The 20,449-nt window shown below is 49.1% G+C and overlaps 1 protein-coding gene across 1 annotated transcript in view; it reads right to left on the bottom strand.

Annotated features, from left to right (window-relative positions):
• WWC3 (WWC family member 3) overlaps positions 1-20,449 on the bottom strand; it is a gene marked incomplete at both ends in the record, with an annotated part of 131,803 nt that overhangs the window by 4,057 nt on the left and 107,297 nt on the right. Inside the window, 11 exons of the mRNA XM_080719174.1 lie at positions 484-576; positions 1,388-1,552; positions 2,727-2,892; positions 4,712-4,863; positions 5,124-5,291; positions 6,547-6,739; positions 7,717-7,803; positions 8,265-8,339; positions 9,812-9,932; positions 14,770-15,335; positions 16,364-16,453. Coding sequence (XP_080575300.1) covers positions 484-576; positions 1,388-1,552; positions 2,727-2,892; positions 4,712-4,863; positions 5,124-5,291; positions 6,547-6,739; positions 7,717-7,803; positions 8,265-8,339; positions 9,812-9,932; positions 14,770-15,335; positions 16,364-16,453 — 1,876 coding nt within the window. The remainder of the gene's footprint in view (positions 1-483; positions 577-1,387; positions 1,553-2,726; positions 2,893-4,711; positions 4,864-5,123; positions 5,292-6,546; positions 6,740-7,716; positions 7,804-8,264; positions 8,340-9,811; positions 9,933-14,769; positions 15,336-16,363; positions 16,454-20,449) is intronic.

Genomic DNA, 20,449 nt, shown 5'->3' with positions numbered 1-20,449 from the left:
TGAACCGGGATCCTCCTGTCTCCACCTCCCATGCGCCACCGCGCCTGGCTTGGATTATGGCCTCTCTTATGATTCTCAGTTAGCAGCAACTCTGAGTATGACCATCAAAGCTTTATATAGTGGCGTGATGTGAAGGAAACACTTGGTGTGCAAAGACAATGGAAGCCACAGAACCACCCTATGTAAGAGAATGCTATATGGCGGAAAATTCAAATTATAGTTTCCTGTCAAAAAAGACACTATTGAAATGATTCGTTGAGTATATCTAAGAATACAAAGATCATACATTATATGAAATCTTCCTATCTTAAGAAATACTGGTAGCATCATACTATATGTTATTTTTAAAGATTATATATTAAGAATCAATAACAATATCACCTTTTAATATGATTTAAATATTACCCAAAATAGTACCTTTGGAAAGTTGCAAACATAACTGGCTGGGCAAGCCTGGGCTCTGCGTCGGCATACAGCACATACCTGTTTATAGCGAAGGGTTCGTCTTTCCAAAGTATTTCGGACAAAGGCGGACTTCCGGGGCAGTGTTGAGCTGTCGCTGTCACTACGGTAAAGCTGCATCAAAAAGCGACGTTTAGAAGCCTCATCCGAAACTTACTATTCGTGCTCTGTGCGCATTCAGAACAGGATTCTTTCTCTTCACAGGCACTCAAACACACTTAGAACTTTGGGTGCCTGTAATCACTCTTTGGATTTTAATTAGAAACAAAGCCTTTAGAAGGGTTTCAAGAGAAAATTTAAGGGAAAAAAAACCAAACCAAATGAAGCCACCACCCTAGGCCTCTTTCATATCTATCAGTTGAACCGCAGGAGCGTGATGCTTTGAAAGTTAAACAGCCCCTGGGCCTCATGCTCTGGAGGCGATGCTTGGGGTGCGGCCCCTGCAGGCAGGGGGGCCCTGGGGACCCCCCTTGCTCTCTGTTCCCCACACCATCATGCCCTGAGGACCTACAGTCCCGGTGCCTGCTTGGCAGCTCGTATGAAAGGCTCGGGGAGTGCAGGGAGATGATATCTCCACACACCAATAGTGAGAACAGTCACTGATTCGCTGCTATAGTATGTGGGAATACATATGTCTTTTGCCATTAATAGTAACAATGAAAACACAAAGGAGAACAAAAAAAAACAGGTGTGGTGGCACACACCTGTAATCCTCGTACTTGGGGTGGCTGAGACAGGAGGATCACAGGTTCGAGTACAGCCTCAGCAACTTAGGAAGACCTTGTTTCAAAATAAAAAAAAATAATAATAAAAGGGCTGAGGGTATACCTTGGAGATAGAATGCCCCTGGGTTCCATTCTTAGTACCAAAGGAGAAAAAAGAAAAAAGAACATTTCAGACAGGTAGCAACCGCATTCTAACTCACCCTGCAAACATACTGGCTTCGAGCTCCCGGCGAGAAGGTCTGAGAACGGACAATCGTGCTACTTCGAACAAACGGCGAGGCGCGGGCTCGGCAGCCGGGCCGCTCCTTCAGGACGCCCGCCGCTCCTTCCGGGAAGACGTCTTCCGTGTTTGTTTCCTTGTCAACCTAGGTAGTAGCTCACTTATTACCATCACTTCTTCCAGAATACAAGCAGCAAATGATAGAGGGAACCACCGCCTGTCAGACCCACACGTCTAACCGGCATTTCCCACCACACGTGTCCGAATGGAGTAGATCGCCCCCATGGCGGCATCTGTTTACAAGGATTTCTACTTCCTAGCTGTTCATGGGGGAAACAGCGCCTAGTGCCATCCTGGACCCCATTCCCTTTCATGCATCCTTGATCGGGTCCAGGAGAGGATCCCGTTGGTTCTATGCTCAAGACTAAGCCGATTTTGACCAGTGGTCACCGACCCTTCATCTGAGTCATCATCATCTAGTGTGACATTTTATTTCTGCATTCGCCCATTATGGACATTTGGGCGTCACTGAGGGCACTGACACAGTGTTCACGGAACAGGACAGACTGGATGTGCAGGGGGGCCAAACAGGCTTCGCTGTTTGTTCTTCGGAGCACAAAAGAAATGGACAAAGACGTGCTTCTCCCTGCAGACGGGAACGGCTCTCCAAAAACAGCTGACAAAGGAGGAAAACGCCCCTTTCTACTTGGAGCTGTTCCTTCCTTGTGATCGAAAACTGACGAACCTTTCTATTGCAGCTGCTGGGCCACATTAAGATCTCCCCAGATCTTAGGCCATGTACTTCTTCCCCCAGCTCTTAGCCTAGCTAGCACCCCAAATCCAGCAGCACTGTCCATTTTTTATTTATTTATTTATTTTGCAGTACTGGCGATGGAACCCAGGGGCATTCTACCTCCAAGCAACACCCCCAGCTCTATTTTTTATTTTGAAACAGGGTCTCACTGAGTTGCAGAGGACCTCACTAAGTAGCTGAGGCTGGCCATGAACCCGATCCTCCGGTCTCGACCTCCCGAATGCTGGGATGACAAGCGTGCGCCACCATGACCAGCTAGCACTGTCCATTTTATACCATGGCCTCCCCACATTTCACAACACTCCCGTGGCTGGGTGTGCTTGTCAGTAAACACGGCGTTCTTCTGCACATGCGCACATCGGCTGTGGCTTCCTTTAGTGCCTGTCCCCTGAAGCTTTCCATGGGGTGTCTGGGGACACGCACCCTCTCCTACCACGGCAGTGCCTGGTACTCTACATTAACATGCCCAGGGGCTCTGTAAAATCCCTCGAGGCATCCCACTTACCTTAAGAGGTGGGAGCTGAAGTTTCTCCGGGCTGTAAGCATCCACCTGGCCTGCAAACACGTGTCCATGGATGGAGTCGACACTGATACAACAGGGTTCTGGGTACTGGGGGCTGGTCTGGGTACAGTTGCTACAGCCACTATCAACCGAGTCGGCCTGCCAGCTCCTAAAGGTGGAATTGCAGAAGCCCACGAGAGGCCGTCAGGAGAGACGGGTTGCGCTGCGGCTTTGGGGACTCAATGGCGGGTTTCATTTCACCCAATGAAACCCGCTCTCCCCAATAACAGAAGACAGTTGCTGTTCTCATAAGGTAAAGGGGGTGTTTCTGCTTTCTAGGGAAGACACACTGCAAAGCCTTTCATTAACAGCATCTTTCTTTTTCTTTTCTGATACTGGGGATTGAACCCAGGGACATTCTACCTCTGAGCTTCCTCCCTAGCCCTACTGTAGTTTTATTTTGAAAGAAGGTCTCACTAGGCTGCTAAGTGCTAAGGCTGGCCTTGAACCTGTGATCCTCCTGTCTCAGCCTCTAAGCGCTAGGGTCACAGACATTCGCCAGCACTCCTGGCTAGGGTCTTTCTTTATCGCAGAATTGCAGCTGCTAAACGCTCCAGAAACTCTTGCCCCTCCTGGCTTCCTGTCCATCCCAGAACACAATAATCACCCCCCTCCCCGCCCCGTCATGTACTATCCCTTCCAAAAATAAATTCCTCTTGGGCTAAGTTTAGGAAAAGCCACAGGAAGAAACAGAGAGCTCTGGAAAAGTGACAGTCTTTACTGAAAACTGAAAGGCCTTCCCCAGAGGTGCTTGCTCGTCTCAAGTGTCTGCCATCGCCTGCAGGGCTCTACAGAATCAAGGACTCTCCAGTGGGCAGCCTCAGGATGCCGCGAGGTCCATTATATAGGAAATGTCAAGAACGGGCCAATGCACAGACAGATACAGTAGACCTGTGGTTGCCCAGGGCCAGAGGGAAGGAGAAAGATAAAATTGCTCTGTGGCGATGTTTGCACGGCGTGACTACACTAAAGGCCACAGGGAAAATGCATATATGGACGTGTCACTATGAGCCTCGCTCTTCTGCACAATTACAACACACTGGGAGAAGATTAATTTTTAAAAAGCTCCACTGAAGTCGGGCGTGGTGGCGCACGCTTATAATCCCCACGCTTGGGAAACGGAGACAAGAGGATCGCGCAGGTTCGAAGCCAGCCGCGCTGGCTTAGAGACCCTGTTTCCAAATAAAAATATAAAAAATAGGTCTGGGAGTGTAGCCTGGAGGTAGAAGGGTTTCCAGGAACCCCAGTAACACAAAAAAAGCCCCACTGGAGCCAGGCGTAGTGGTGCACACTTGTAATCCCAGTACTTGGGAGGCTGAGACAGGAGGATCGAGGTTCACAGATAGCCTTAGCTACTTAGTGAGGCTCTCAGCAACTTAGTGAGACTCTATTTCCAAAGAAAAAATAAAAGAGGTCTGGGTGTGTGGCCTGGAGGTAGAAGGCCCCTGGGTTCCATCTCCAGTACCACCACAAAATAAAATAAAATAAAACCTACTGAATTGTACTTGAAATGGGTGAACTGTATGACAGATGAATTAGACTTCAATAAAGTGGTAAAGAAAAAAAAAGAAAAAAAAACCCAGCTGGGCGTGGTGGTACAAACTTATAACCCCAGCATTTGGGAGGCTGAGATAGGAAGATCATGGTTGGAGGCCAGCCTCAGCTACTTAGCAAGGCCTCTACAACTTCATGAGACCCTGTTTCAAAATAAAGAATAAAAATTGGGCTGGGGGAGTAGCTTGGAGGTCAAATGCCCCTGGGTTCAATCTTCAGTACCATAAATGAATACACACACCATAGGGTTGTTCCAGGTAGGCATGGATGAGCAAGGCCGTGGCTGCCAGCCAGAGCTGAAGACACTTGTGGCTGCTGTGCTCCCCTGGGGGCCCAGCTGGGGGAGACGGGCATGGCCCGGCATGGGTGCTCACCTCTCCGACACAGCCTCGGCTTGCTCCTCCTTGCGCTCCATCTCCACGATCTCCTCCTGGGTGTACTCCAGCTTCACCCGCTCCTCGGCCAGCTCTCTCTCCACAGCTTGCAGCTGTGCCGTGGTTCTGGCCAGCAGCACCGTCACTGCGTCCTGCGGGAAGACAGGGTGCTTCTGAGAACCAGCACCGCTACCACGTCCCAGCGGCAAAGCAGATGCACCAAAGCAGGCAGCTGGGGTGCTGCTGATGGACAGATGGACAGCTTTGACGGCCCTGCAGCGGGGAGCCCACCCCGCCGTTCCCTCTCCTACAGCCCTGCTCGTGATTGTGAGCGCGTCTGCATGAAGAAAGCATGACCACGAATGGCTATATGGATGGATATGTTCCATTTTTACACCTTCCCCTCGAGTACCGTCTTCCCCGGGCCAGCGAGCACTGGGGCCCGCGCTGCGCTGTCTCCTGCACGCCCGTTCTCCCTCCATCTCGGCGCCTGCGAGCTGGCGAAGACCTGCACCGAGTACCAGCGCAGCTGCATGTCACTCCAACTGTCACAGTCGGCTAAGTTGATCTGAGCGATGCCCTGCAGAGGTGGTGAAAAGAACAGCCAGATGTGAGCAGAGCACTGTGACTCTCACCGCGTACGCAGGTGAGGAGGAGAGGCGAGGCGGTCCAGGAAACAAACCAGAGTGCTATGTGTGTCTACGAATGCATCACTGCGAATCTGTCACGTACAATTACAGCGCGCCAATAATGGGAAAAAATAAAGCCAGAAGGAACATCAAAGGGTTTTACCGAAGACTGAGGTTCTTTAAAATATCAACTTCACCCTTGGATCTTAAGACATAAAGACATAAAGTATTTCATCGGTATGAAAAGGGCGGCAGTATAATAAAAGCACCCCCAGAGGGTCCTCAAGGGGTAGGTCCCCAGTTGCATGTTCAGAATAGTCAAGATGCTAGACAGGCGGCAGGGGCGGAGGGCAACAATTTGGGGTACGGGGCCGGGCTCAGGGCTCTGCCAGCTGATGAGGCCTGGCCGGGAATTTTTGAAATAAGAGGCCTAATTCTGCTGGGGTGGGAAGGGGAGGATGGGAAAAAGGGAAGAAGAAAGGGATTTTTGGGCGCTGGAGGGAAACAAGAACAACAGATAAGAAAGTAAGGGTGACGCAGGAGGATCGCAGGTTCAAAGCCAGCCTCAGCGACTTAGCAAGTCCCTGTTTCAAAATGTAACGGGCTAGGGTGGCTGTAGCTCGGAGGTAGAATGCCCCTGAGTTCAAGTCCTAGTACCAAAATTTAAAGAAAACACAGAAACAGGAAAACAAAAAGATGGAGACTAAAGGAATTGTGTAGGGGCTAAATGGGCGATGTGTGCATGTATGTCCACACAAGCATTCTGCCCCAATATGATGTATGAATATAATGCACCGATAAAAAGTTAAAAAAAACACAGAGACTAAAACCAAAAACAAGGAAGGAAGGGAGGAGGGAAGCAATGGAATAAAAGAAACAGGGGAGAGGGAGGCAGAAAGGGACACTGAGAACAGGACGAAGGAAAGAGGGAGGAAGGAGGGAAGAAGGAGGGAGGGAGAGAGAAAGAGAAAGAAAGGGAGAGAAAGACTAAAATACAAGGAGGGAGAGAAGGAGGAGGAAAAGGGGAGGGAGGTAGAAAGAAACAAACAAAAGGCCAAGGAAACAAAGAAAAACAAAGACAGACTAGGAAAGAAAGTTAATGACAGAGGAATAAAAGGAATAGGGAGAGGAAGAAAGATAAGGTAGATAAGAGGGGGGGAGGAAGAAGGGGGAGGGAGGGAGGCAGGCGGGAGCCAGGCGCCATACCAGCAGTTCCTCCTGCAGCTGCGGATTCACTGCGCACACATAGAGCTGCAGGGACCTCAAGGTCAACATGCTGGAATGCACGGGGATTCGGAACACTTCATTAAACACCAGCGGGGCTTGGAATTCCAGAGCCTTGGAGCAGTACGTGTTGGGGGTGCCGGAGTCGAGCGGGGGCAAGTAGACGCGGATGTGGCTGGAGGCAGAGAGGTTTGGAAGGCTTCAGCAGGCAGCGCTTCTCAGCGTAACTAGGTGCCCAGGAGAACCGCAGAGTCCCCGTCAACTAAGGGCACGCCCGGGGAGCCGGAGCACCCTCGGTTTCAGGAGGGAGCTTGCTCTGAGGCCTTCCAGGCTCTGTATATGTTTTAGCAAGACCTGCTGGACCATCTTTTCCCACTTTACTGGTCATGAGCTAGGGGGCGCTATGTGTTTCCTGCCCTTCACACCAGCAGCCCAGAATCCGTATCCAGGGCTGTCAAATATTCCTGCCCCACAGGTGCATCCTCAGGGCGAGCTGCCTCCCAGGGTGGAGCCTCAGCCCTGTGGGCCAGGTTGCTCGCCCGCCTTTGGAAGACTGGTTTACAAAGGAGAGTCAAGGAAGGGGGGCGCCTTGGACTTATCTTCTCTGGTCAGTGGGCCCCCCCATTGGGCACCCTCCTGGGGCCATGCAGCGCAGTGAGGTAGCAATCCCACTAGGAAGTCAAGATGCCCAGGTGACGTCACTTCACCAGTGCCAGTCACTTGGGTAACTCCCAGGTGGTCCTGACTTGTATTTTTTGCTCTTCCACTTAGCCAAGGACTCCCTAATGCCAGCCAGAGACCTCTGCGATCATGGCATCACAGAGCACAGGGGCCTGCATCATCGCCTCCTATCCCTGGGACCAGGGAGGACTGTTTAAGCCCCAGTGTTTCCGATGAAGACAAGAACGTCCTTGGCTTTGGCACAGTACAAAACTGGCCCAGTGCCATTTCCTTGTGCCTCCAACCACTGACTAGGCTCTTTTAAAACTGATTATCATTCTTTACACTTCCGCTAGGCAGTCACTGGTTTTCTCCTGTCCTTTCCTTCCCGAGCTGCCAAGCAGAGCCTGTCACTGGGCCTGCCGGGGGGAGGAGGCCCGAGGGAGGCCAGCTCGGGCTGTCCCCAGGCCCCGGCCTCCGCCTGGACCTTACATTTTGCAGTCTTCCTTCAGCAGCAGCCCGGCCAAGTTCCTCAGCTGGAGCACGTGGACTAGGAGGCATTCGCTGGTACTGTCGTGTCTAGGAAAGAAAGCCCAAGGTTGTGGCTGCCACGTCCCCGTGGTGGAAAGTCCCCTGACTAACGCGCACACTCCGCTACTGCCTTTAGTGAGACCGTAATTAGAAACCAAAACGGGCCCTGCCAAGCACCTGGCAACTGACTCTGGGGAAAAGGGAAGGACACGGTTAGCTAGGCCGCAGTGAACGCAATCAACTCCTGGCAGAAGTGGGCAAAAACAGCCCCCAGAGCTGGACCCTGCATTATCGCTCCCAAACCCCCAGCCCATGACGGGACGGTCCTCAGCTGTAAATATCAGCAACGGGGCCACTTTCCCCTGACATTCCCAGGTGCCACCTCTGTGACCTCCCTAAGACTGGCTGAAGGGGGACTGCGGGTATCTAGAATGAGGGACCAGCACCCAGGCGGGCCCCAATCCTCAGAGCATCTTTAGAGCAGCCGGGAAGTGGGTTTCTGTACTCACAGAAATCCCACGTGGATCTGGGGGTCGTCGGTACCACACGTGTCTCTGAAAGCAGACTCTTCTGCATCGTCATTCCTGCGCACAACAGCAAATTCACCCAGGTTTACTTCAACGGGAATCGATCCACGCCTCTTAGCGAGAAGAGAGGCGTCAAACGGTGACATGAACACAGAAGCGTGTTAAGCGGCTGCAGGGGCGCAGCTGGGCTCCATGACCCGCCGGGTGTCCCAGGAGTGCCTGCAACTTCTTGGTCACGTTGTGTTTCTTTCACTTTGGTTTAGAAAATAACTGTGCCCCTTCCAAAATCCCATGTAATATTAGGGGAAAATTTGACAAGTCAAAAGTTTGCAGTGATGAAACTGTTTCATAGATGTCTGAAATTTACAAATGTACCAAGAAACAATGACATCGAAGCTATTGCATCAGATGAAGCAAGGAATTCCCAAAGGTGTGTGTGGGTTCTTTTTAAAATTTGTTTTGGCACATAATGTACTTAAACATATCGAAGTCAATCACTAAGCCAAGCAAGGGAGGGAGGGACGGGGAGGGAGAGAAACAAGATTTTCCATCCAACAGACAACTAAGATTAGTTATCTGTGGAGATTCACTATTTATGTTAGTCTTTTTCCTATCTCTAAATTGTATTGTTTGCTTTTATTGTTGTTAATTTTTAGGATTTCTAGTTGGAATATTAATATACCTTCAGATATAGCAAAAAAATTTTGTTTTGGTTTTGGTATTTTGTATTACAAGGATATTCTTATAGCTAAGGAAAGAAGAGAGGGGGGAAATTCATTTCTAGGGAATGTCCTCTCCAAAGAAGCAGGACTCTCTCTCTTTTTAAAAATTTAATAAATTAGTTAATTGTGTGCCTGTGGTGTGTGTGTGTGTGTGTGTGTGTGTGTGTGTGTGTGTGTGTGTTACTGGGGATTGAATCCAGGGGCATTCTACCTCTGAGCTACACTCACAACCCTTTTTATATTCTTGTTTTGAAACAGGGTCTCACTAGGTTACCAAAAGCCTCTCTAAGTTGCTGAGGCTGTCCTTGAGCCTGCAATCTTCCCATGTCAGCCTCCCAAGTACCGGGATCACAGGCGTGCACCACCACGCCCAGCAGACACATGTCTGTCTTCAGTGCGTGTTTCTTCTTCCTCCCTAGCCCTGGTGGACTCGTGATTCTGCAGAAGCCAGGAGTTTGCTTTGCAGGTTTCTGAGACCCAAACTCCCAAGTTGAGAAAGGAAACTATTCGAATCCATCAACAAAGGACACCGGAGGATCACGGTTTGCAGACAGCCTTAGCTACTTAGCAAGGCCCTTCGCAACTCAGTGAGACCCTGATTCAAAAAAAAAAGACTAAAAATATAAGGCAGGGAGTGTAGCTTGGAGGTACAATGCCCCTGGGTTGCATCCCTAGTACCACAAAATAAAATAAAATAAAATAAAATACAAAGTTTCAGTACCTGAAAAATTGAGCATGGTTCCTTTGTGTAACAGTAAACACGGGGGGGGGGGTTGGGGAGAGCAGATAATAAGATCAGCTCCTAACCTTTTGGTTAGAGGTTCAAATACTCCGCTATCACTGGCTAGCGAGTAATCCGACAGACACACAGAGACGCGGCGCGCTCTCCTCTCTAGCCTCTTGGCGCTGTCTTCCCGGAGAGTCACTGCTGCGAACAAGAAACACACCTGGGTCAGGAGGTGCCGGCTCAGGGGCCAGGCTCTCTGTGAGAGACAAGCCAGGATATGGACACACGTGTAACTCCACCATGCATCCCCTGGTAAGCTTCACATTGAAAAACGGAGAAATGAGCTTCTGGCTACTTCTTGGAACGTTTTCAAACTGTCCAGAAAGACACTTGGATTCATACATCTCTTCTTACGCCCTTAATGGGCGTATAAACATGAGACGATGGCAGGGATCACCCTTTTAAAAAGACCCTCATAGTCAGAAGAGCTGGAAAAGAACCAGGCTGTGCTCTCAGAGGGCAGGATTTTTCATTTCTTTCTTTATGCTGTTTGGTATTTCCCATATTTCATGCAATTAACATAAATAATATTGCTTCTGCAATTGCAAAGAAATTGTAATTATCCAAATAAACCCTAACAAAATTTAGTGACCTTCAAATGACAGGATACACATAAACCCAGATTAACCCTTTGGAAACACTTCTCAGAAACCTGAGGCTTGCAGGAAGGATGCTAAGGTTTATGCCCATCCATCTGTATCCTTCCCAGCTGCCCTAGGGCCGGGCCGGCTTCCTGAACTGCGTGCCCAGGTTAGAATGCTACCATTATGGGCAGTTTGCTTTTATGTTTCATACTTACTTTCATCCAGAGCCAAAGATAATCACTGAAATTTTCTCTTCAACCATTTCAGTGTTTCTACCCCTTCCCTCACAGCATTAAGTTTCTTTAAACAAAACCTAAAAAATGCATATAATCTTAATCTTTCTATGTTAAAGGCGATTATGTACACAGAAGTCTCAGTTATACAGAGGGACATATTTTAGAGTACATAAAGTATGAAGCCCCAAACCAAGAATCGCTGACACCATAATACCTCTCGCTAGTGAGGAAGGTCCCTCTGCTCTTTTTCTAGTTTCTTTGGCCATCTAAGGTCTAAAGACGGAAGATCTTGACATCTGTACTAAGTAGAGGGAATGGCACATGCAAAGATGAACATCTCTCTCTCTCAACCAAATGTGTATTCATACCAATTAAATACAAGCACATTGAATAGCACACAGAACGGACAAGGCTGTGGTCTGCGAACAAAAGCTGGCCTTCCAAAATTCTACAATGCCAAGCTCCTGCCCCTGTCAGCCAAGGACAGAAGCCAGCTCCATCCCGGGGAGGCCAGAGGTACGGACTCTCCAAGCGCAGGCCGTGACTCCTAGGTCCAGCTCTTTTCTTCACCTCCGCAATGTGAAAGGACACGAATCACAGGTCCTGACCCGCAAATGAAATCTTCCTTCCAGTGTGTCGCATCAAACTCCAACGAATGACACCGATCACCGTCTCCATTCCTGACCCAGACACCAGGCATAGTCCCTACTGTCCCTTTAAATCTTTATAAGGAGATGGTCCCAGGTAACAGTCCTAACTAAGTACTTCCGGGTCACCCTATTGGGTGGTGCGACTCGACCAAAATTCTCCCTCATCACTGGTGAGAGTATGTGAAGAGAGAGGAGGGGAAGGAGCTCATTGTCACAGACCCAGGCTGACACGGAATCCACACGCTGCTGGGAGCAGGAGTTGTACGTAGCAGGAGCGATGACCCAGAGCGAGTGCTCTGGGGGAGGGGGTGCCCCGCACTACAGACCCCACGTGTCTACACTTTAGGGCGACCAGGTTGACCTTGACAGCAGCGCCCAGGGATGCGGCGAGGAATGAAAAGCCACATGTTCACTTAAAAACACCTGATACCTTTTTACCTTTAAAGATAGATGGACAGACAGACACTAAGACTCGAGGACATGAACACTGCTCCAGAAAAAGAAATACAATGCAAACCACATCATGGGCAACGTTGCCAGTGATATAGTAAAATAGGAACACCGTTAAATTGTGGAGAGAAAATACACAGGGAGGGGGGCTAAGGAGTGAAGGCATTGACCAGACTCTGAAATAACCTTAGTACCATCATGAATATTCAGTTTTTTTGCAGATCTGGGGATGGAACCCAGGGCCATTCTACCTCCGAGCTACATCCCCGGCACTATTATTTTTATTCTTTATTTTGAAACAGGGTCTCACTGAGTTGCAGAGGGCCTCACTAAGCAGCTCATGCTGGCCGCGGACCTGCGATTCTCCCGTCTCAGCTTGAATATTAACTCTGAATAATTAATGATAATGACAACTGATTAACTACCCCGGCCATCCTAAATGGTGTGCCCGCAGCCCAAGCGACAAGGGGACAGAAGTCCAAGCCACTTACAGTGAACGTTTCTGTAGAGCCGCATGAGAAAGAGATAAAAAAAGCACAAAGTGAAAAAACTAAGATTAAAGCCAAGAATTTTAAACAGTATGAATATAATAAAAACATCAATAAACAAACGAAATCAAGATTTTTATGGATTTTGATTGGCAAGTACTAACGAGTGAATAGAAAGAAAGTGTTTCAAAGTCATGACACATTTGACTTTTAATTTTCAGGGAGGAGACAAAACTGTAGTAAAAATGTTAAAAGTCTTCAAGATTATAGTCTATTGCCCCACTTCTGTGCCCCACCTCTTGTTTTCTAATTGATTTAAAACACAACAGAAAAAGTTACTGCCTTGTGGGTTTGGTGAATTTTGTTTTCTACCTTGATCAAATTTTACCTTATTAAATTGCTTGGGTTAAACCTACGCTGTACTATTTCTGTCATCCGACTCTGGGTGTCTATAAAGGAGGCATTTGGAAGCGATGATGACCCTGGATTTGGGGGTTTCCAGAGCATCAAGGGGGGCCAGGAGATTCCCTGTGTCTGTGCCTGAAGCTGGTCACGCAACCCAGACATCTTGGAGCACTGGACAGGACCCACGAACTGCCAATTACATTGGTTTTCCAAGGATACAACTGATAGTGCCATGTAGGAATCTGCCACCAGGTGGCAGTATCTCTTATAGACAAAAATACTTGTCCGTCTAAGACACTGGAACCGCAACAATGTCTGCCACAGAGCAGGAAGGAAAACTAAAGGAATCAGGGTTAGAAATTAAATCAGCTCTTCTCTCTCCCACCTTCTCTTTCTCCTGTCTCAAAGGGGCCCTTGGTCCTTGTGTGGAGTTTCTGTATTACCAGACTGATATTCTTGAATCTCAACCTTAAAAAACAAAATTGGTAGGTGGCAGGCCGACTGAGAAAAGTTTAAGCAATGCCAGATGTATAATTCGGCCCTTATTTGGATTTTCATTTTTTGGACAAAGGAACAAAGGTGGAGCAATGGGCCTGGGGTAGGGAAGAACACAGGGATATTACCTGCATGAGTCAACTGCAGAAACGGTGTATCTGGGGACATAGAGGTGTGTTTGCAGATGCCGTGGGGGAAGAAACCAAAATAGGCCAGATGCCAAAAAGCCACGACAATGGTCTCTGGCTAAATGTGTAAGTGCTAGCAGACTACTATTTTATGGAAAGATCAGTCTAAGGATCAATCCGCTTTCATCAATCCATCCATCCATCCATCGCTCTCATAGGAAACAGCACGGTGGCAAATGGAGGTGACCATAAAGATGAGCCGGTTCAAGGCAGGACTGGTGGGCCGCTCGAGGCCACCGCATGGCTAGCGGTCCACAGGGCAGGGAACCGAATGAAGACAGCCCTGGTCTCCGGACTGCGAGCCTCGCACCGCTTCCACACTGGTTTTATATTCCAGTTATTTCTCCCCTTTGTTCTCTAAACACTCAATAGTACGCTCTGGAGTTTCTCAGCCCCCGCATACTGACATTTGGGGCTGGATCATTCTTTGCTGTGGGTGCTGCACTGTGCACTGCGAGGTTATAGCAGCACCCCTGGGATCTGCCCGCTAGACGCCAGTGGCATCTTCCCCGAGTTGTCGAAAACATTCTCCTGTGCAAATCGAAGTTAATGAAAAGGGCTGAATTTCAGGAAAGGGAGACCTTGGCCTGCATCTTGTTTAAAACCTAAGGAAGTTAAGGTTGCCAGTGGTTTAAAAAGCATTCAGAATGTTCACCTCATCAACAGCACCCTGGCACCAAGGAGAAGCTGAATGAAGCCAGCGGGGTGGCTGAAGCGTCATGTCAGCAGGTGGTTCCCCCGTGGAGACCACCAAAGGCCCGGGGCTAGTGCTCCCTGGCATAGCTTTGAAAATTAGGCCGTCATTTTAATTTCCACAAACGCTAGAATTACATCTTGGAAGCCGCGGCCAAAGGCTGAAGAGATGAAGTCCAAGTGACAGAGGAATCGAGGATCCCCGCTGAGCTCTGACCCGAGGCAGTCCCATGCAGCTGCCCGCACACACCCTGCCTGCACACTTCCTCCAGGACCTTGTATCTCTTTATCAGCTCTGAAGGTGGAAGATTGTGACTCTTACCCTCACTTTCAACAACCCAAAGTATTCATAAAACAAGCCAAATGCCTGACAAACACTAGTCTCTCAATGTCAACGATCTTTCCCTGACACAGTCAGGGAAAGATTAGAGCAGGTTCAGCCCTACCTAGCAGGGTTTTTTTCTTTATTTTTGTGGGTCTGGGGATGGAACCCAGGGGCATTCTACCTCCAAGCTACACCCCCAGCCCTATGTTTTATTCTTTATTTTGAAACAGGGTTTCACTAAGTTGCAGAGGGCCTCACTAAGTAGCTGAGACTGTCAAGAACTGCAATCCTCTTGTCTCAGCATCCCCAATGCTGGGATTACAAGAGTGTGCCACCACGCCCAGCTCTATCACTGTTTTTTGTTTCGTTTTGTCCTGTGGTACTAGAGATTGAACCCAGGGGTGTTCCACCTCTGCCCTGCACCCTCAGCCCTCTTAATTTTTTTTAATCAAGGTCTCGCTTACTTCCACTGACAGGAGGACCAGCCAGCTGGGGCCCCCTTTCACGCGGTCCGTCCCCATCCCCAGGGAATCCGTGCGGCTGGAGCGACGCGGTGCCTTGCAGATCCTCATCCCCCAGAGCGGAGGCCTGGGCCCGCAGTCTGTCCAGCACCCCCAGGCCTGGCACCTCAAAACCGTCTGCCAGCTGCGCCAGAGGCGAGTCCCGCGAGGCTGGGAGGAAGGGCGTGTCCAAGGGTGAGCTGGGGGGCGACAGAGAAGACAGAGAGGAGCGAGAGGACAGCGAGGCCAGGGACTGGGGTGTGTCCAGGGACCGCCTCTGCTTCTGAAAGCCTGGGTGGCCCGGCGGGTCGGCAAAGGTCACGTCTCGTCCCAAGGTGTCAAAGGGTATCAGGTCGAAGCGCAGCAACTGGCCACACTCTGCGTCGGCCTTCTCGTACTGTGGGAGGCCATAGATGTCAGTGAAGCTGACGGAGCTCAGGGACCCGCGGCTGGAGGCCAAGGAGCCCCGGCTGGACGCCAGGGACCCGCGGCTGCTCCCAGAAGACACCGTCAGGGTGCTGGCAGACAGGCTGGAACGAGAGACAGGATGATCTTAGAAGCGCACGCTGCTGCGCTCTATTTTTTGGGGGGGCAGGTCTAGAAATGGAACCCAGGGGCATTTGACCTCCGAGCTACACCCCCTGCCCTATTTTTTATTCTTTATTTTGAAACAAGGTCTCACTGAGTTGTGGACATCCTCTAAGTTGCAGAGGTCCTCACTAAGTAGCTGAGGCTGTCCACAAACCACGATCCTCCCGACTCAGCCTCCTGAATGCTAGGATTACAAGCATGCGCCACCACGCCCGACTCCTATCCTCTTTTTAAAAACTTCAAAATAGAGTCGGGCGTGGTGGCGCACACTTGTAATCCCCGCGCTTGGGAGGCTGAGACAGGAGGATCGCAGAGGTTCAAAGCCAGCCTCAGCTACTTAGTGAGGCTCTCAGCAACTTAGTGAAACCCTGTTTCCAAATAAAATAGAAAATAGGTCTGGGAGTATAGCCCGGAGGTAGAAAGCCTCAGAGTTCCACCCCCAGGACCACACACACACAAAAGAAAACCTTCAAATTAAAAAAAAAAAGCATATGTGCCAGGCACAGTGGCACATGCCTAAAACCTCAGTACTTGGGAGGCTGAGACAGGAGAATTACAGGCTTGAGGTCAAGCCTCCATTGATAAGACCCTCAGCAATTTAGTGCAGCCCTGTTTCAAGATAAGAAAAATAAAAGGGCTAGGAGTGGAAGTCAGAGTCAGAATACCCCTGGGTTCAATCCCCAGTACCAAAAACATATGCACGTGCACATTTAAAGAGAAACACTTCTGGCGTTATTAATTAGATAACAAAGCCCTCTGAGAAAGTTGACTCTGGCTTATTTATTCTGAAGCCAACTTGAGTTCACTCCATTTTCACAAATGCAGCATCCATGCACTTTTCCACTCTGTCCCACATGGAGCCGCATGCTCCAGGAGGAAAAAAGGCAGGCTGCGGACATTTACGAAGTGCACGCACACCACTGTAACGCTGTACCGAAGTGCAGCTTTCTCTTCTACAGTAACCTACCTTTTTAACTGGGACTGCAGATAGGATGTTAAGCGGGTAGCTTCTTCCAGCTGCATGAGTAGACAGTTTCTTTTCTCTTGAAGTAGAATCCTGGAAGTAAATGGTCAACTGGTTGGCTTTCAAAAATAGGAAGTAGATTTTCCTAACAAGAAATTTGACTATAAATCTGCACAAGTGAGTTAGGTCAGAATGATTATCATTTCGGAAAGGATCTGGATCATAGTGCCAAAATAATAAAGACTGTTTGGGGCTTAAAAAAATACATCCCTGAGCCAGGTGTGGTGGTACGCTCTTGTCATCCCAGCATTTGGGAGGCTGAGACCTGGAGGATCGCGGTTCGCGGACAGCCTCAGCTACTTAGTGAGGCCCTCGGCAACTCAGTGAGACCCTGTTTCAAAATAAAGAATAAAAAATAGGGCAGGAGGTATAGCTCGGAGGTCAAATGCCCCTGGGTTCCATCCCCAGACCCGCCAAAAAAAATAAAAAAAACCAAACCAATAATTTTCAAAGTGTGGTCTACAGACCCCAGGGGATCCCTGAGATTCCCTCAGGGATCCTAAGAGGTCGCCTATTTTCCCAGCTCTGTATCTATCAGCAGCCAGGTCAAATGCCCAAGCAAATGCCGTTCACAGAGTCAGATGCTGAGGAGCGTTCTAGAAGTGTAGAATCATATACCATTCTGCTAGGTCTGTTTGTTTTGAAAATCTTATCATTTGTAAAAGTGTTATTTATGTGTAACAATTTTTATTGTCTTCTTTAATACGTAACTTAAAAATTCTCAGTTCCAATTTCTAAATCAGTAAATATAAGCAGCTAAAAATCCACCTAAGCAAAAGCTCCTTGGGGTACTGAGTAATTTTAACAAAGGGGTCCTGGGACCCGAAAGTTCTAGAATAGCAGTAATAAGCTCGTCTGCTGGTCATTTTGTAAAGATTTTACTTACTGATTTGTGATGTTTAAGGAAACCATTTGCATTTATTACTTGCACAAACAAAAGCAGCTCTGAACCAGCGATGCTGAGGGTGCATGGGTGCCTTTTTATGCTGTCCCAGAGAGCTGTGCACGCAGAGCAAGCACACTGCCCTGCAGCACTTACAGCAACGCAGCTGCTTCCACTCGTCGCCGTGGCTCATGTCACGTGACTCCCATTGGCCAGGCCATGAGGGTCAAAGATGGTCAAGGGGCTCGCACTCAAAGCCCAGGGCTTGCACCAAGCCCTGCGCTGCTCCTACCTCCTACCGCTCAATCCTGTCGTCCGTATGTGTGGCTTCCTTTACTCATGAAAGATTTTCAAGATTCTATGTTAGCCGGGCATGGTGGTACACGCTTGTAATACCAGCATTCAGGAGGCTGAGGCAGGAGGACTGCGGTTTGCAGACAGCCTCAGCTACTTAGTGAGGCCCTCTGCAACTCAGTGAGACCCTGTTTCAAAAATAAAAAGACTAGGCCAGGCGTGGTGGTACACGATTGTAATCCCTGCGCTTGGGAGGCAGAGACAGGAGGATTGCGCAGGTTTGAAGCCAACTGCACTGGCTTAAGAGACCCTGTTTCCATATATATATATATATATATATATATATATATATATATATAATAGGTCTGGGAGTGTAGCCCAGAGGTAGAAGGGTACTGGGGTTCCCAGTACCACCAAAAAAATAAAAATAAAAAAATAAAATAAAATAAAAAGACTAAAAAATAGGGCCGGGATTGAGGCTCAGAGGTACACAGAAAAAAAATAAAAAAAGATTCTATGTTATACTTAACTCTAAGGCAAAGGAAATACCCTCAAAATTTCATCTCTAATTTCTTTTACAGAAGATATAAAGAGTGAATAATTTTTTTAAAAAGGAGAGTTTATTGTAATCCCAGCATTTAGGAGGCTGAGACAAGAGGATTACGGTCCATGCCAGCCTCAGCTACTTAGTGAGGTCCTTTGCAACTCAGTGAGACCCTGTTTCCAAATAAAATATAAAAAAGGTCTGGGAGTATACCCCAGAGGTAGAAAGCCTCTGGGTTCCACCCCCAGTACCACAAAAAAAAAAAAGAATAGAAAATAGGGCTGGGGGGTGTAGCTCAGAGGTAGAATGCCCCTGGGTTCCATCCCCAGCACCACAAAAAATAAAAATAAAAATAAAAACTTTAAAAGTACAGTTTGAGTTATGTCCCTCCCTAGGCTCTCAGGCTGTAACTTGGAGGCTGCCACAGGCAGAGACCAGGTCCCCATCACGCAGCTACCACAATTCAGCCCTAGCGCGTCAACCTTGGTACCTCTGTGCCCAGCTCCACACTGGGCCTGCTACGGCCCCACAGCCTGTGCCTCCTGCCATGTGTCCCCTCCAAACTACAAACACACCTCGAAGGAAGGGAAGCACAGGTCAAGAGCTGCCGTGGATATGACGGAGAAGCAGGCAGGAGAAAGCGCTCAGCAGTGCGCATGCTCCCCGTGGCCTGGCTCATTCAGCGGCAGGTCCAAGAAATGGACTTGGGTTCCATTTGAGAGGTCTGAGTCCCAGAAACCAATGCTCAGCTGCTTCCACACGCGACCCCCACCTGGGTCACAGCCGCTCCAAATCCACCCCGTAGGCAAGAACAAACAGGAACTCCAGGCTCCACTATCTAGAGCATACACCAGAGGATAACAGGGGTAGAACAGAAGGTAATGTTTAACTACACAAAGAAGCGCAAGAGGGCAGAAGAAAACCTCAGTGGCACTGTTCCTTTGAAAGCTCGGACTCAGCTCTCTGAGCAAGATAATATGGTCCGCCATCACTTCGGGCAAATTAAAATTCACTCTGGACTGGAGGGCATAGCTCAGAGGTCGAATGCCGCTGGGTTCAAGCTCCAGAACCCCCACCACACACACACACACACACACACACACACACACACACACACACAATCCCTCTGCCTACTACTAGGGGCTGGACTCTCCAAACACCATCTCTTCCTTCCAACACTGCCACGAGCCTCAGACACCATGCCACACACTCATCTCGCCTAAAGACTGACAACAAAGCCGGGCATGGTGGCGTACACACACTTGTAATCCCAGCACTCAGGAGGCTGAGACAGGAGGATCGTGGTTCGCGACCAGCCTCAGCTACCTAATGAAGCCCTGCATAAGTTAGTGAGACCCTGTTTCAAAATAAAGAATAAAAAAAGGCAGGGGGTGTAGCTCGGAGGTCAAATGCCCCTGGGTTCCATCCCCAGACCTGCAAATTATATATATGTATATATAAAATCAAGCATCCAAGAATAAAGATCACCTATCCAATACGGAGAACACTCAGAAGATGCAAAACAGTACTAGGAGTGCAGCTGTAAACATCAAATCATTCAGGTGACTTAAACTCTAAGAGAATGCTCATAGTTACAGCCTATGGTCATGTTAATACGTGGAATTCTGGAGAGCTAGTGTATTAACAGAGGAGGAGTAGGCTCCCCAAAGCTCAGCAGATAGCCACGGGTAAACGGCTGATAGCTGCTAAATGTGGAAAGCAGACAGAGCCTGCCACACAATCTGCGCTTGCAGGCAGCACCTGGAAAGCTTTTCAGTGCCAGAGACTTGGCACTCAAGAATGCAACAGACGCTGGCCTCCCATGTCCTATATTTGAAAGAGTCCCAAGACCAGCCTAGGAAAGGCACGTTCTGAAAGAGGCCCACCGTGGGCTGCTCGCTTCCTACTGCAAAAGAGCCAGCTTCCTCGGCTGGAGAACCAAGTCGGAGATAAAAGCAGCGGGGAGACTTCCAGCGCCGTAGGGCCCACTTTGCTGTGGCAACAGAGCCGCTCTGTTCCAGAGCTGCACCACCGCCTGTCTCCCCCCCTTGCTGCCGGTCCCCCCAAGCCTGAGAAAGGGTGTGGTGTAGGAGGTACAACACCTATCCCCTTCCCCCTCTCTCCATCATCTCCAACTTCCAGCAGGCCCCAGGAGCCTCTATTGGCACTGAAGGCACCTGCTTTCACCTCCCCTCCACATGGCAAGGAAATGACCCAGGCAGTAGCTGAGACCGCAGCATCAGCTGAGCAGCCCTAATCTGAAAATCCAAACTCTGACATGCTCCAAAATCTCAAACTTATTGGTCAC

Source organism: Muscardinus avellanarius (assembly GCF_963383645.1).
Source record: "Muscardinus avellanarius genome assembly, chromosome: X".
Taxonomy (NCBI): Eukaryota; Metazoa; Chordata; class Mammalia; order Rodentia; family Gliridae; genus Muscardinus; species Muscardinus avellanarius.
This window is presented reverse-complemented; position numbering and strand designations above follow the sequence as displayed.